The following is a 14,649-nucleotide window of genomic DNA, read 5'->3' as shown; positions in this document are numbered from 1 at the left end:
AGTGTTATGTTGAATGCTTAAAACATAAAAACAACCCAGTATCTTACCTTTAGGGAGTTGGAAGTTATTCTAACTTTAAGAGTTTATTTACTATGATTCTTTTCAGGAATTTAAAGATTCTTAAGATTTATCTTTAGAACGATCTTAAGAAAAAATATAAGAACATTCTTAAGAAATATTGTTTGGAAATTCAAAATATTATTGACTTTATTTTTAAGAATAAAATAACAGTTAAGAAGAATTTTATTCTTACAAATGTTTCATGAACCCAGGCCCTTTAGGATTGTTTTTTTACTGGCACAATTTAAAAGAGGCCACCCCATTCTGGACTTCAGATATGAGATTTTTTCATCCATTTTATCGCCTGCCAGACTAAAATCACACGTCTAATTGTTTACCACAGAATGTATAAAAGGAAGACAAACATGGAACAGTTACAAGAGCTACTGAAGCCCACAGCATATAATAGAGTGTGCTCGATTATAAATGGTGATAAATAAACCAATAACTATAGACATCAATAATCATGAATACATTAGAGCCGGAGAAATTGGTTTGTATGTGATAAGGCCTAGGAAGAAGAAAGTGTTATTGTAATGTAAATCACATTCAGACTGGGTTACTGGCAGCCTATAATAGCATCATATTGACGGCATTAGATTATCTCATCATTCATATTCTGTCATGGGAAGAGCCCGGGCACGTCCTCTCTTAGTGGGGATAAAACAGTTTAGCTCTTTGTGTTTAAAGACTGAGCTTTTGCATGTGGGAAGCATTACTCATATAAATGGCAAATCAAATCTGATGTCACTGATACACTCTCAAGTATACGGAGTCATTTTTGTTCACTCCTTAGATCTATTTATATCATGAATTCAATCAGTTTTGCATTTAATCTTATAGCAGAATATGTAGGCATATTTGCCGGAATAGGGACTAGGCCTACTAAAGGTGCCCCACAGGACTTGTTACTGAATTTTAATAAATCTGAATATTTTTGTCAACACAACTGGATTCCTTTTGGAACAGGGTTTAAATCAAACAAAAACAAACATGGCATAAAGCCTCAAAGGGACACAGTATCAAATCAGGTGGGAAGAGGCTCATGAGGAGAAAGAGATATGCCTGACAACTCATTTTACATGAATCTCCCAGAGATCCCCTGTTGACACAATAAATTGTCAGTATTGTAGACAATAGAGAAAGAGCTGAGGTGGAATGATTGTGTTGCACGCTCAGATGGGGTTTTGTGATCTTTTGATCTATTCTGACACACAGGAGCAGTAAAATTTACTTTTGGTTACCTAGCACTGATCCAAAGGAATAAGTCACCCAATATTATTCAAATGAAAATTCTGTCATCATTTTCTAACCCTCATGTAGTTGCAAACCTGTATGACTTACTTTATTCTGTGCAACACAAAATCCGAAATTTTTAAGAATGTCCTAGTCGCTCTTTTCCATACAATTGTAACGAATGGGGACACTGAAAATGGCACCATAATGGTTTAACAACAGTGGTCCATATAATTTATGCACTATATTCCAGGTCACATGATAGCAGTGGAGGAAAAAAAGATCAAAACAGCAGATTTGTGAATGAATCTTTCAGACTAGGAATGCACGATACTACATTTCTCCACTGATATAGATATCCGATTGTTCAGAGTGACATCTGCTGATGCCAGTACAGATAGTTTGGTTGTGATGCCTCAAACGTTTGTGCTGAAAGGATCTAACCTTTTATATTCATATACAGTTGGGTAAAATATGAACTTTTTTTGGTAAAAATTGGTAAAAATCACTGCTTTGGCTCTCGGGGCCCAAGATTATCCTCTTTGATGACTATTTTGAGGTTTTAATATTTTTTTCTTTTACAAAGTACCGTTGGAAATATAAACTGTTCCAAAAAGGTATTGTCCAGACCTCCGCTGAGAAAAAAATATAGAGAACCTCTTGGAAATTTAATTGAATACCCCTGGTATATATGCTCCTCTGTGGTGTTTTTAATAGTTAACTGACAAAATGTTAACATTAGATAAGGTAAATGTAAAGTTAAGTGACATGTTCACAAGCTGTTTTATTGATGTCTTTCCGGGATTGAAACACTGACTTTGTGATTACATGAGCAATGATACATTTTAGTAAGTTCTACTGTATCTTTCTACATACCTTGTGGTGTTCATTCTTGATTATGTCGTGCTATAACTTGTAGTAAAATTGGAAGAAATGACTCTGCCGCTTGAATTGAGTCGGCCAAAGGGTTTTTTAAGTCCTGTCCTGTTTTCAAGGGCCTTAGAGTCCTGTCCTGGAGCACCCCCCGCCACTGCACATTTTGTTTGAGTTTGTATCGATAATCAGAGTTTTCAGTCTGTTCCTGAGGAAACCACGGTGTGACAGAAGATCGGACCACCCAAATAGATGAACGGGTAATGTTCATCTCTGTGGCTCAGGAGACCCACAACATGTTAGAATTTTCGAGGGAATTCCTCCGGCTTGCCATTACCAGCTCCCTTGAAAATGACAGCCTGAGGACTCTGTTCCAGATCGGGGCAACTTTCCACCACACCATTGACCTCCCATACACCACAGGGCTGGACTGGAGGGAAACGTTGAATCGGTGTCTGGAGAGCGTTGGGTCCCGGTCTGGAACCAAGCCCATCTTAGAGTCCATTCCAGAGTCTCATCCCATCATGGCCGCTGTTCCAGAGTCTCGTCCCGTCATGGCCACTGTTCCCAAGTCTTGTCCCAAGATGGCCGCCACCATAACAGAGCCCTCTGCCAAGATGGCCGCCGCCACGCCAGAGCCCTCTGTCAAAATGGTCGGTGCTTCTGAGCCCTCAGCTAAGTCGGCCACCACCGCGCCTGTGTCTCCTGTCCCTGTCCTCGTCCAGAGTCCAGAAGAAGTGGATTTAATAGACTTCGACACCGAAATACCCTGTCTTCCTCCTTATGTTTCATCCGTCTGCCCGGAACTATCTGTCAGTCCCAAATTCCCACCCAGCCTCCCTCTCCCACCTCCTATCATCATAATTTCCTCATCACCGCCTCCGCTGCTTCCTGTCAGCCCCTCAGCTCACCCTCATTCCACCATCAGAGATGTGGGGTCGCCGCGGGTCTGCCAGTCTCCAGCTCCATCAAGGTCGGTGGATCCCCGGCCTCCGGCCTCTGTGAACAGGACACCACCTCAGCCCGTCGGTCCGTTAGCTCCACCTTGGCTTCCACCTCCCTCATCTCCACCATGGCCCATCAGTCCACCAGCTCTGCCAGGCTCCCTCGTCCCTCTGGCTCTGCCTTGGTCGTTCGTCTACCTGCCCTCGCCTCAGGACTACACTCCTCTGGCTTCACCTCGTCCCTTCATCCCTCTGGCTCCGTTGGACTCCTCACTCCCTCCAGCTCCACCATGGTCCTCTGTCGCTCCGGCTCCATCGTGGCCCTCTGGATCCCCGCCTACGCCTCGGTCACCAGAGCCGTTGGTATCGCCATGCCCCTCCGTATCCCCAGCATCGCCTTGGCTTGTCAGCTCTCCTTCTACACCCTGGTCTCCTCTTCCACCTGCTCCGCCTCAGTCAGTCGGCCCGTAGAGTCGTCAACCCTTACTCCACCATGGCTCCTCCCTCCATCGGCTCCACCATGGGCTACCTGCCAGGCTGCAGCCGGGATCCCACCTTGCTCCTCCTGCTCCAAGTCCTTCCTGTCTTCTCCTTGGCTCCTCCCACCATCTGCTCCTCCCTGGTCTCCCGAGCCGCCGGCTCCGCCATGGTCCCCTGAACTGCTGCCACCGTCCTGGAGGCTTCCCGTTCTGCCGAAGCCATGGCCTCGTCAGCCTCCAGGATGCCCACCCTCCCACACCTTTGGATGTTTTACGGTGCGAGGACGCGCCTCCCGGGAGGGCGGGGTAATGTCACGTGTCAGTGCATGTTTGGACTTTCAGTTTGAGTTTTGATTGGTTCCTGTTTTCCTTTGTTCTTTTCCTGCCACTCCTTCGTTTCTATGGTTACTATCATTGAGTTAATTTGTCCCAGCTGTGTATGATTAATTATCTTGTTTCTGTTGGCTATTTAAGATGCACCCTTTCTTTCAGTCTTTGTCCGATCGTTATGTGTGTTTCCCCTGCCTGTCAGCTTGTTCCAGAGTACTATTATTAAAGTTTGAGTTTGTATCGATAATTGGAGTCTTCAGTCTGTTCTTGAGGTGTGACAATATGAATGTGATTTTTTTTTTAAATAATAAGCACCTACATACAGTACATATAGGCCTGCTATAAATAGGTTTACTCTAAATATCTTGTGCTCATTGTCTTTATGGATGTGAGTTTGTTATAGATTCATCCGTAGTAAGTTCATTCATGTACTGTATGATTTTATTTCAAGACAAAACACAATAACTACACATTTTGTCAAAATGTAAGTTTACAAGATGAATAAAAAATTGTGTTTCTTAGACTAGGATCTTTCTAGTGACCAACAAGTTTCTCAGATTTCTGGTAATTGCCATTAACATGATTAAGAAAGATAAATATAAAAAGCATATTTTTTGTTATTTATTAATTCATCCTGTCCTCCTCATAATTCCCAGTTTCATAACACTAAAATTATTTCACCATCCTTGCTCCATTATCATTATGTCTCTCTCTCTCTCTCTCTCTCTCTGATTTGAATATTGTTTTATCCAGTGAGTCAAGGCTTTCTGTTAATTACTTCTCTATTCATTTAACCATGTGGGTCTGTTCGAGAGGAATTGTCTGACTCCTGCATTAAATGGCCCACATTCCGATCCTCTGATGCTGAAACTAACATGAGTTCCCCCCTTTATCTCTGCAGCGCGTCAAATTAGCACACAGTGGATTCGTGTTACAAAAGACTCGGCCAGCATAAAAACTTGGAGACAACCTGACCGGGCGCTTTGTGGCTGTGGTAGGTGGCACAGTGAGTCTCACGGCTAGGGCTGTTCTCATGGATGTTCAGTGTTCACTGAGCCACAGGGCTGCCATGGGAACTAATGACCGATTTATTTTGTGGAACATGATCAAATTTAGTAATGTGTTCGATAAGACATTTTGCACTGGAAATGAGCCTTGGAGCTCAGTTATGGAAATTATTATTGATGTTTCATGGTTGTTTCAGTAATGCATTCAATCACTCATGACTGAATTAAATTTAATGCACCCGGGCTTCACAAAACTATAATTGCACAGATTCTTCACATTTATGGAGGACACATCAGCGCATTGATTTCCTAAATATTTTCAATAAAATGTTAATCATTAAGTTAAGCCAAGCAATATTATATTCAAATAAGCTGCTGCTGCTGCTGTAGCTACTGCTAGTATTACTGTAACAATTTTCAGCTCTCTTGAGAGTTGTTATGCTTATTCTGAGAGATCTCATTTGTATGCATACGTATTCGTATGTAAAATGTGTATGTACATTTTTCATAGATAGCGTACAATACCAGCATATTGACGACTAGACTGGGTTCAGTATACTCTAACACAATATCATAGCAGAGGGTATAATGGGTAAACATATCATAAATCATTTGAGGAGAACACTCAAGAAGTATGATATACAGAATAAGTGTGTGTGTGTGTGTGTGTGTGTGTGGTCCTGGCAAACCCTACGTTGGGAGGACCAAATATCCCAAAAAAAAATACTAATACCAGTAATTTTTTACCTTGTAAGAACTTTTTCTTTTGGTCCCATGAGGAAAATCAGACTGGCTAATAATCAGACTAAATTATGTTTTTTTATTTTTATTTTAAGTGTCCATATGTTGATGTGTAGAAATGCATTCATTAATGTAATTCCTCTGTTCTCAAACAAGGCTTCCGTCATTTGGAGAGCGAGCGAAGAGCCGCGGGGTGGAGGGGCAGTTCTCTCTGAAGAAGGGGTGAGGGGTAAATACATCCATATGTTGATATTGTGAGTATTAGTGTCTATCCAAATGCAAAAAAGGAAAAAAGTATGTGTCCTACAACCATACTTTACTAACGAATACTAATGAGATCATTTGGCTAATTACCCTTCATATATTTGTTCAAAAGCATGCAAATGGGTTATTGAATTAGTGTAACCACTGTGAAGGCTCATCTTTTCCTCGGTTTCATCAGTTTACAGGCTGTTTTTATATTCGGCTCAAATCCACATACTGGTCACATGCACTTACAGAGAAGGGGGTTTATGAGGGGGATCTGAAGGAGGGCTAACAAGTGAAAAAGTGATAGAGCTGGAAAGAGGGAGCCAGAGCGAGATGAAAGGCGAGAGTTTGAGAGCGACAGTGCACTTGTTCCCTGGTTCGACCAAACAGAGACAAGCTTGCTCTCCTTGCCTGGTTTCAGGGTGCATGTGTGAAGGAATGCATTCATTAATGTAATTCCTCTGCTCTCAAACAAGGCTTCCGTCATTTGGAGAGCGAGCGAAGAGCCGCGGGGTGGAGGGGCAGTTCTCACTGAAGATGGGGTGAGGGGTAAATACACCCCCTTCTCTGTAGTCAGGAGGGCAAGGCGCCCTAACACAGGCCTCTGCGTCCAAGGCGATCTGCATGTGAAAGCCCCGGGCATCACAAAAGGATGAAAAGGTGCTGGGCAGGACCTGGACAATCCCTTCCTGTTCTGGTGGGTCGTTTGTTTCCATGCTGTCAGATACTGGGCCGCCAGCCCTCTCTCCCCTCATCTCTTCAGCCCTCCGGTGCGTTGTCCCTCGTTTTGTTTTCCGGCTATTCCTTATACGTGCTCCTTGGTTTGTTGTTTTTTTCGTTCACGTGAATAGGAGCGATGGACCAATGTAACGTCAAACGGTGACTGGAACAATTGCTTTCATGGTTGCGTCTAAAAGCCAAACAGCACCATGCGTGAGAACTGCTTTGCATAACAAAAGAAGTGACAAAACCATTAGGCCAATTAGAGTATTTATATAAACATAGTAATGAAGGGATTTAAGCTCTCATAAATTATGCTTGCTGTGTGGGAAAATAACTTCACTTCTCTCTGAAATGTTTGATAGCTTTGCTATTTCTATGCTAGTTTGGTACTAGGGAACAGCCTTTGTTTTTTCAAAACCTAATGCATTGCATTAAAGCAAAGAATGAATGCTAAGAATGGAAATGTAGCACATCAAACTTCTAAATCTCTGTAAGCGTTCTGCTTGTGCTGTTTTTATGCTGCTCTAATAAGGACAAAAAGAATGTTAATTATGTAAATTAAAAAGCGGCCTAATCCAGAGGGAGGAGATGTTCCCATAGCATTAGCTTTAATTGAGTATTGGCACATATTGACAAAGAATTAGCCTCCATCCGCATTGTGTAATGATTTTTCTTTTTCTGCAGAGGAAGTCCTCCTATTGAGATAAATGCCTTGTTTTCTACTTTACCATTGTGGTATGTTCTGATGTGCACCGACGTTTAGTCAATCACACTTCTCCTTTACTATTCTAGCCAGCTAAAAAAAGACAAACGAGTCTTTTAATATTAGACCGACGTGACACACTCAGGCTCACAAACGCCTGAAGAGGATAGCACTTTAGTTCTCAACAAAAAATGCAGTATAATTTGATAATACTATAGTTCACTTACATGACAGTACTTGATAATTTACTTTAGATTTACTCTTGACTTAGTATAGCTACTCAGAATTACTGACTCCCAGAGTGCATTGCGACATAAATACATTGTGCAATTGCTTTGTTTTACTATTTATTTTTGTTTTATTTGCCAATTTTATTTGCAGCCTTGTGTCAGTACTAGCACAATAAAAAAAAGCAAATAACAACTTGTTACAACTAATAAAATAAATAACATTTAATTGTTACCATTGTTGTGTTTTGCATGCTAAATGTTGAAGTATTTGTATTACTAAAGACACTGTCACAAATATAGAGGGATTATATCAACCCAATTAAAGGTTTCACAGGGTGTTTATGACGTGTGTTAGCAATACAATTTTAAAAGATCCTTATTCGACCTGAATAATAGACTAGTTAATGATTTAGTTAGAAGCTCTTAAAAGCAACCCATTTATTACTTCCCTTCCTTTGAAACCAAATAACTGTGATTTCTTGTTGTATCGCTGTATCAATAGGAAGAGAATTACAAAAATATAAATGAAGATCCAAGTGCCCAACCAAAGGGAACACTGATCACCATAATGTCGAGTTCAAACAAAAACATTTTAGGACATCAACATCAATTATGAAGTCAGCTAATGTGATGTTCTCTCAAATCTTTCCATTGTATTGACAATCAACATTCAAGATGACTTTGGGAAATCAGTGAATGCAACTGGGGAAAAATATTAAGTCTATTTAGAATTGCCCCACCTCAAAAACGTGACAAAATGGCACTCAAACCAATAAATTAATCTTAACTTGGGTTTTCGGAGTAATCAAGGCATGGTATGTAAATTGTACAGATGGCTAGATTTATACAGTTAAGACATTAAGTAAAGGTAACAAAAAAGTGTTAGTTAGAACAACTGTTGGATTTTACAATGTAGATTTTAAAGATAGCTGAAAAATGTAACCTTTTTATTGTTCACTCACCTTCATGTCGCTCCAATTTAGCATAATTGTATTTCGTATGCTGTCCGAGCTGCAAAAGGTGCAATTAAAGTATAATAAAACTATACTTTTAGTCTGTTTTTCAAACAAACCTACACTGTAAACCCGAATAAGTTAGCAGAACTCAAAAAATTTAAGGAAATCGATTGCCTCAATTTTTTTACGTTTTGAAATTCAAGGTTTAAGTAAGCAGAACTGGCAGATTTTAAGTTTGTACTTAAACATTTCAAGTTAAGAACAATTAAAATCAGAGTACACTATTTCATACATTTAACTTAAAACCTTCATGTAATCTCAATGTGAACACTTTCATTAGTATTAACTAGGGGTGTGACGAGACGCTTACTCCACGAGACGAGACGAGACACGAGATTGGGTTCACGAGAACGAGACAAGACGAGATTTTTACACAATTTTTAAGAAATCCTCAATGATGAAATGTATGAATGGAAAATAGTATTTTATTCAACTGAAAATCACAAAATGCAAAACAATTTAGGTGCATTTTGAAATCAACTTGTAATGAATGTTATTTTACTTCTATTTTAATGAATTATATGCGGTAAAGGACATGCAAACACTGCAAAATGTTTTGCTATAAACTCTACCGTCTGGCTTCTCCCCTGTACGATTTCACATGAAAAATCGAACTCCTTTCCACAAATCGAACATAAAAAAAATAAAACAGTATAAATAAAATTAATATAAATAACTGAAATAACACTTTAAATGCAAAGAGTAAGTGTGTATCCATAATCAAAGTAGCCTACTGCTCTCTCAAAACTACAAGTTCAAACAGAAAAAAAAGTTTTCTTCAAGCATGAAAAAGAGATAAATTAACTACACAGAACATACTAAGATTATGGTCATGTTCTTTTTCAAGAATATAAGCATGTCGACGATTTCTGGCAGCAGTTGAGACCTTTGGGCAGTAACTAGGGCTGCACGATATGAGGAAAAGCTGCGATGTGCGATAACATTGTTTAATATTGCGATGTCGATATGACTTGTGATATGTGAATGTTAGCTATACTGTTCCCATGTCTTAGTGCTTTAATAGGTTCTTTGCGCGATAGGTCAAATGTTTACCTGCCTGGTTCAGATTACACTATTTTAGATTTTGGCACGATCCGTTTCGTGGAGATTCGTAAAGGACAACGGGCGTCGGGACGCAAGATTCGATCGTTTCATTTCGTATAGTGTGTCATAGTGGGCGACAACCTACGCGTCTGCGATGCTTCAGGACATCACGACAGAAAGACTAGCATGTTTAATTTTAACGGTCCTCCACGACGGGTTGAGTGTGAGCGAGAGTGAGTGTGCGCGAGTGAGTGAGAGTGCGAGCAACAGTGAGTGTGCGTGAGCGTGTGTGTGTGTGTGTGCGCGCGAGTGAGTGAGTGAGCAAAGGGGACAGTGAGTGTGTGTGTGTGTGCGCGGAGTGTGTGTGTGATTGGCCCGGCACACAAATGATTTAAAAGTGGCAGGGGCATCTTCAATACTAATTTCACCCTCACGCTCCATCACGCTGACATCACAACAACTCACGAGACAAAGTTTCACCTCGACGAGAAATCTCGTCGCGTTTTAATCTCGCGAGATCTCGTAACACGAGATCTCGTCACACCCCTAGTATTAACTTATAGTTTTAACAAGCTAGTTTGCTAACATACTATTATGTTATCATGCTAACAATAGTATGTTACACAGCACTTGCTGCATGAGTGCAACAAAATAAAGATTTTATTTGCTCTCAAATCAAGCCGCATGCACCACTTGTCACCATGATGGTAACTATCCTAAAACCAACATTAACAGAAATTCTTCTAAATTAGCATAACAAAACATTAATCAATACTCTCCCACTTAACATTAATCTTGCACAAAAAAACCCCCATTATATTACACTTAATTTTAGCATTTACTCTCCCATTCAAGTGCCATCGGCAAAGCATGCTGGGAAATAGACATCCCCGCCATTTCAGTTAAACTTAAGTTTGTTTAAATTAAAATAAATCATTTCATAAAACTCAAAACAATGAAACAGTTCAGTTTACTTAAAATATATCAGCTCTGTGAACTTGAAAGAAAAAGAAAGTGCTAAATACTCATAAAAGTTAATTTGACTGAACTAATTAGTTTAATTTAAGTTTGTCCTACTCAAACCAATTAATTATTTTGAGCGTTAGGATTTACAGTGGGCTTTGGTAGATTTTGAACGTAGCAAATTTTATGAAAGAGCAGCTCATAAAATGTGTCCAACATTTCATGTTGTGTTTCAATGAAGGAAGAAAGTTCTCGGAATGACATGATGGGAAATAAAATTATGATTTAAATAGATATAAAATATTTAATTATTCCTCACGATTGTGCTGTGCATGCTTAAACGTACAGTATGGAATTTTTCTCCACTAGGGGTCGCTAACCTATTTACAATAACAAAGGCGTAGTTTGATGACGCAACACATGCTAAGAATTATGGATGTTGTCGTCAACGTCAAGCCGGCCGATCTAATAATGTTTATGGATGACTGAATACATCAATGCTTTTATCATGACTGTGATATGAAGCAGTTCGGGATTGCTAAGAGACAGCTATCAGCTCCACACGCGACGCGAGCTCCCGCGGATATAAAAGGAATACGGACATTTCATTCTACCGAACTACACGCAAGTGCAGAATTACAACTCACAGGTCAGTTTATTAGACAAATTAAACTTGTGAGGTAACGCAGCGCTGTTTCACCTGGTCTAACATTACATTAGCACACTAAACTGCATTTGAATGTGTTGAAAAGTATGTGTTAGTCTGTCTGTATGAGACTAGCAGTAAGCTAGATCAACATTAGAATAACATACAGATCATATTCTAACATTTTATCATTGTTGAACTATATAACATTGATTAGTTTTATGTAAATGTGCTCACCTGTTTAATAAAGTACATGTAGAAGCGGTCGAAGTCTCGGACGTGGAGCTCTCGTTTATATACTGTCTATGGGAGCTCTCGGCATCTCGAAAACACCGCGCTGATATTGATTCTCGTTTTAGTTCTCCTTTTTTATCCAAAGTCTGCTTGCCATGGTCCGTAGTGTTTGAACGAAACAACAACAGCGTGCAAATAGACATTGCGAACTCCACAGTTGTCTGCGTCTGTCGCTTTGGTTAATCAGAGGGCTCTGCTCATAGCTCTGGTTACCATGGCAGTACGAGCGGAAACCATAGGCGGAAACCAGGGACAACGCGGATATGACGCCATTGACTGCGACAAAACGGAAATAAAGAAACATGCCGTGTCTAAAAATTAAATTAAAATTTCTCCTGGTTTGAAAGTTGTTGGAAACAGTCGGGATAATGTAAGTACACAAAAAAAAAAATATATAACGTAGATATAGTGATTTTTGCTAATTTTAAAGCAAAAAAGTTACATATTGTGCCTTTAAACATATCAGAAATAGTGCTGGATATTGATGCAGAACAAGGGTTTTGGGGAATGGATGGATATTCATGTTCACAAAAATAGGCCTAATAGTTCATTTGAAGACACCCATCACGAAACGTATGTTTCAGAATCGAGTCTGCGTTTAAAATGGGCTAATTGTTTTTCAAATGTATACAGTCTCTCTCTCTCTCTCTCTCTCTCTCTCTCTCTCTCTCTCTCTCTCTCTCTCTCTCTCTCTCTCTCTCTCTCTCTCTCCTCCCACAGTCTGATTTCTGCTGCTGGGACTCAGTGATCATGTGACGGACTCGCGAGCGCAAGAAGAGCTGGTCGGTAACGGAGGACCGAATGCCAATCTCATTGAGAAAGCGCCTTTATTGCGCGTGAGAGACAGGAGGGACAGACGTTTCTAGTGCTGCACACATACACAGACAGACCAGACACAGGAAGCTTTGGGCAACTCGGGGAAAGGGTGCATTTCCACCGCCTCAAGAGGAAGTTAAGGACAAATCTCTCGCTAAAATAAATCTTAAGAGGGACACTGGACACGCGGGAGTCGCCTTTGCGAGTAACTTGTGGGATTTATTGGGAATTGTTTTTGAAAGGAGACCTGGCTTCACTCTCCACCCGTATATATTTCATTTTGTTCATTTAATTTCATTTCATCAGCTGCCCTAAAACAACTGTCATCCCCAGAATTGCAGTATTGCAGCAGCGGATTGTGCGTAAAGACAGAGACAGCATCCTTTGCCGCGGAAGACTCGGGCACTTGCCTCCTTCACTTGCGTTTTTGTACTCTATTTATTATTTATATTCCAGGCTTTATTTATTTTGGGACTTTTTCCTGTCTATTTTTGGGGCGTCGGTTGTGATTTCTGTGGAATATGGTGGGGGAAATGGAAACGAAAGAAAAGCCGAAGCCGACCCCTGATTATCTGATGCAGCTCATGAACGATAAGAAACTGATGAGCAGTCTGCCCAACTTCTGCGGGATCTTCAACCACCTCGAACGGCTTCTCGACGAAGGTAATGTTGATGAAGTGACATGTGTCCGTCAAATCCCACAGAATGGCATTGCTGGGAATTGCGCGCGGGTTGTCCACGCATGGCAAAACGCTTAATAGCAACAATTTATGGCGCCAGTTGTGTGTTTTTTTTTTTTTTCGGTGTCAGACCTTCACCCTTATTTTGCCGATCAATCACACGACGTTTACAGCCTTATAGTCCAGCTTTAAAAGCTGCTTAAGTTTGCGCTCGGATATGGTAGTCGCTACTTCTCCGTTGCAAGGGGGTACCTGTGGCTTGCGAAATTATTTTACAGTGATTCTGATGGATTTCTCGTTAGAAGAATATATTTTTGTTTCATATGTGAATGACCGTAATGCAAAAGGTAAATTTCACCGTAAGAATATGATTGTAAAAATGATATGAGGTAAAAAAAAATGAAAACTCGTACAAGTAAAATGTTTCTCATTTAAACTCTTAAAAGATATACTCTAGGAGAGAACAGATTTTAATGGAAAATTCGATTTAGAATTTGGCCCGTTCCGACGGTTTGCCTGCTCTAAAAGAGAACGTTCCAAATCACTTCTGAGTGAATAGTCGTATAATTGGACTGCTAATGCCTACGTTATAATGAACATTTACCAGAAAATAAGTGACTGAGCTTACAAGCAAGATAAACTCACTGTCACCTTCAGATCCTCTTCTGGACCGTTGCAATTTAAATAGTCATCGCGAGAACTGTTGTTTAGCCTACTAAAATAACCTAACAAAATGCCACACTATGCGTGTAAGAGTAAGTTGAAAAAAAAAAGTGTTTTTTTTTTGTTTTGTTTTTTTTTAACTAATTTGACAAACTAAGCTACGTGATACTGACGTAGCTTATTCAGCGAGGGAAACGGTTTCCTTCACAGTCTATGTCGTTTATTTTTAAACAGCATAAACTGTGAAGGAAACCGTTTCCCTCGCTGAATAAGCTACATCAGTATCACGTAGCTTAGTTTGTCAAATTAGTCTTTTAACTACTGTGCACCATGACATGGTTTAATTAATTGTGGTCCCAGAGGAGTCGACCTCTCTGTACTTTGTGGTTAACGGTGGGAATTTCGTGAACTGTGGCACCAGGGGGCTCTTGACTAATTCTTTATAACCTCTTGTACCCATTTTCTGCTGTCAACTTTATAAAGTTGTTAATGAGGTTTATATATTTGCACAAACTGTGCTCTTTTTCTTGTTTAGTCTGTTTTATAAATGTTTTATAGAGAGCCTTGGCCTTTATTGCAAATAAAATTATGCTAAATATCCATTTAAAGTGATCAAAGGATAATAAAAAAATCTATCTATCTATCTATCTATCTATCTATCTATCTATCTATCTATCTATCGACCCATGTTTTTCTACGTAGGGCCCCCTTTTATTGCTCAATGTTCCTTTTATTCCTCGATGCAGAGGCAGTTCTGTCAGACTGATTTTCATTGTTCATTTGTATTGTAATTCTCCTGCCTATTTAACAAATGCATTTTCATTTCTTTTACTTTATGTAATTTCACTGCCAATTGAAAATTTGTGAAAGAAAATGTTGTCAAAACAAAGCAAGTGTAATTTCAGATCATGATGTACTTGTAGTAATTTAAAACCTCTTGAGCAAACCTAAA

General features: G+C 39.9%; 1 protein-coding gene across 5 annotated transcripts in view; it reads left to right on the top strand.

Moving 5' to 3' along the window:
* Positions 1-12,281: 12,281 nt before the first annotated feature.
* Positions 12,282-14,649, top strand: part of qkib (QKI, KH domain containing, RNA binding b) — a 111,815-nt gene continuing 109,447 nt past the window's right edge. For 3 of the 5 annotated variants that reach the window (XM_084092829.1, XM_084092827.1, XM_084092828.1), the window contains exon 1: positions 12,282-13,017. In XM_084092829.1, coding sequence (XP_083948955.1) covers positions 12,876-13,017 — 142 coding nt within the window. In that variant the 5' untranslated portion in view covers positions 12,282-12,875. The remainder of the gene's footprint in view (positions 13,018-14,649) is intronic. The other 2 variants (XM_084092831.1, XM_084092830.1) reach the window with 1 other exon arrangement.

Source organism: Abramis brama (genome assembly GCF_963993115.1).
Source record: "Abramis brama genome assembly, chromosome: 19".
Classification (NCBI taxonomy): domain Eukaryota; kingdom Metazoa; phylum Chordata; class Actinopteri; order Cypriniformes; family Leuciscidae; genus Abramis; species Abramis brama.
This window is presented reverse-complemented; position numbering and strand designations above follow the sequence as displayed.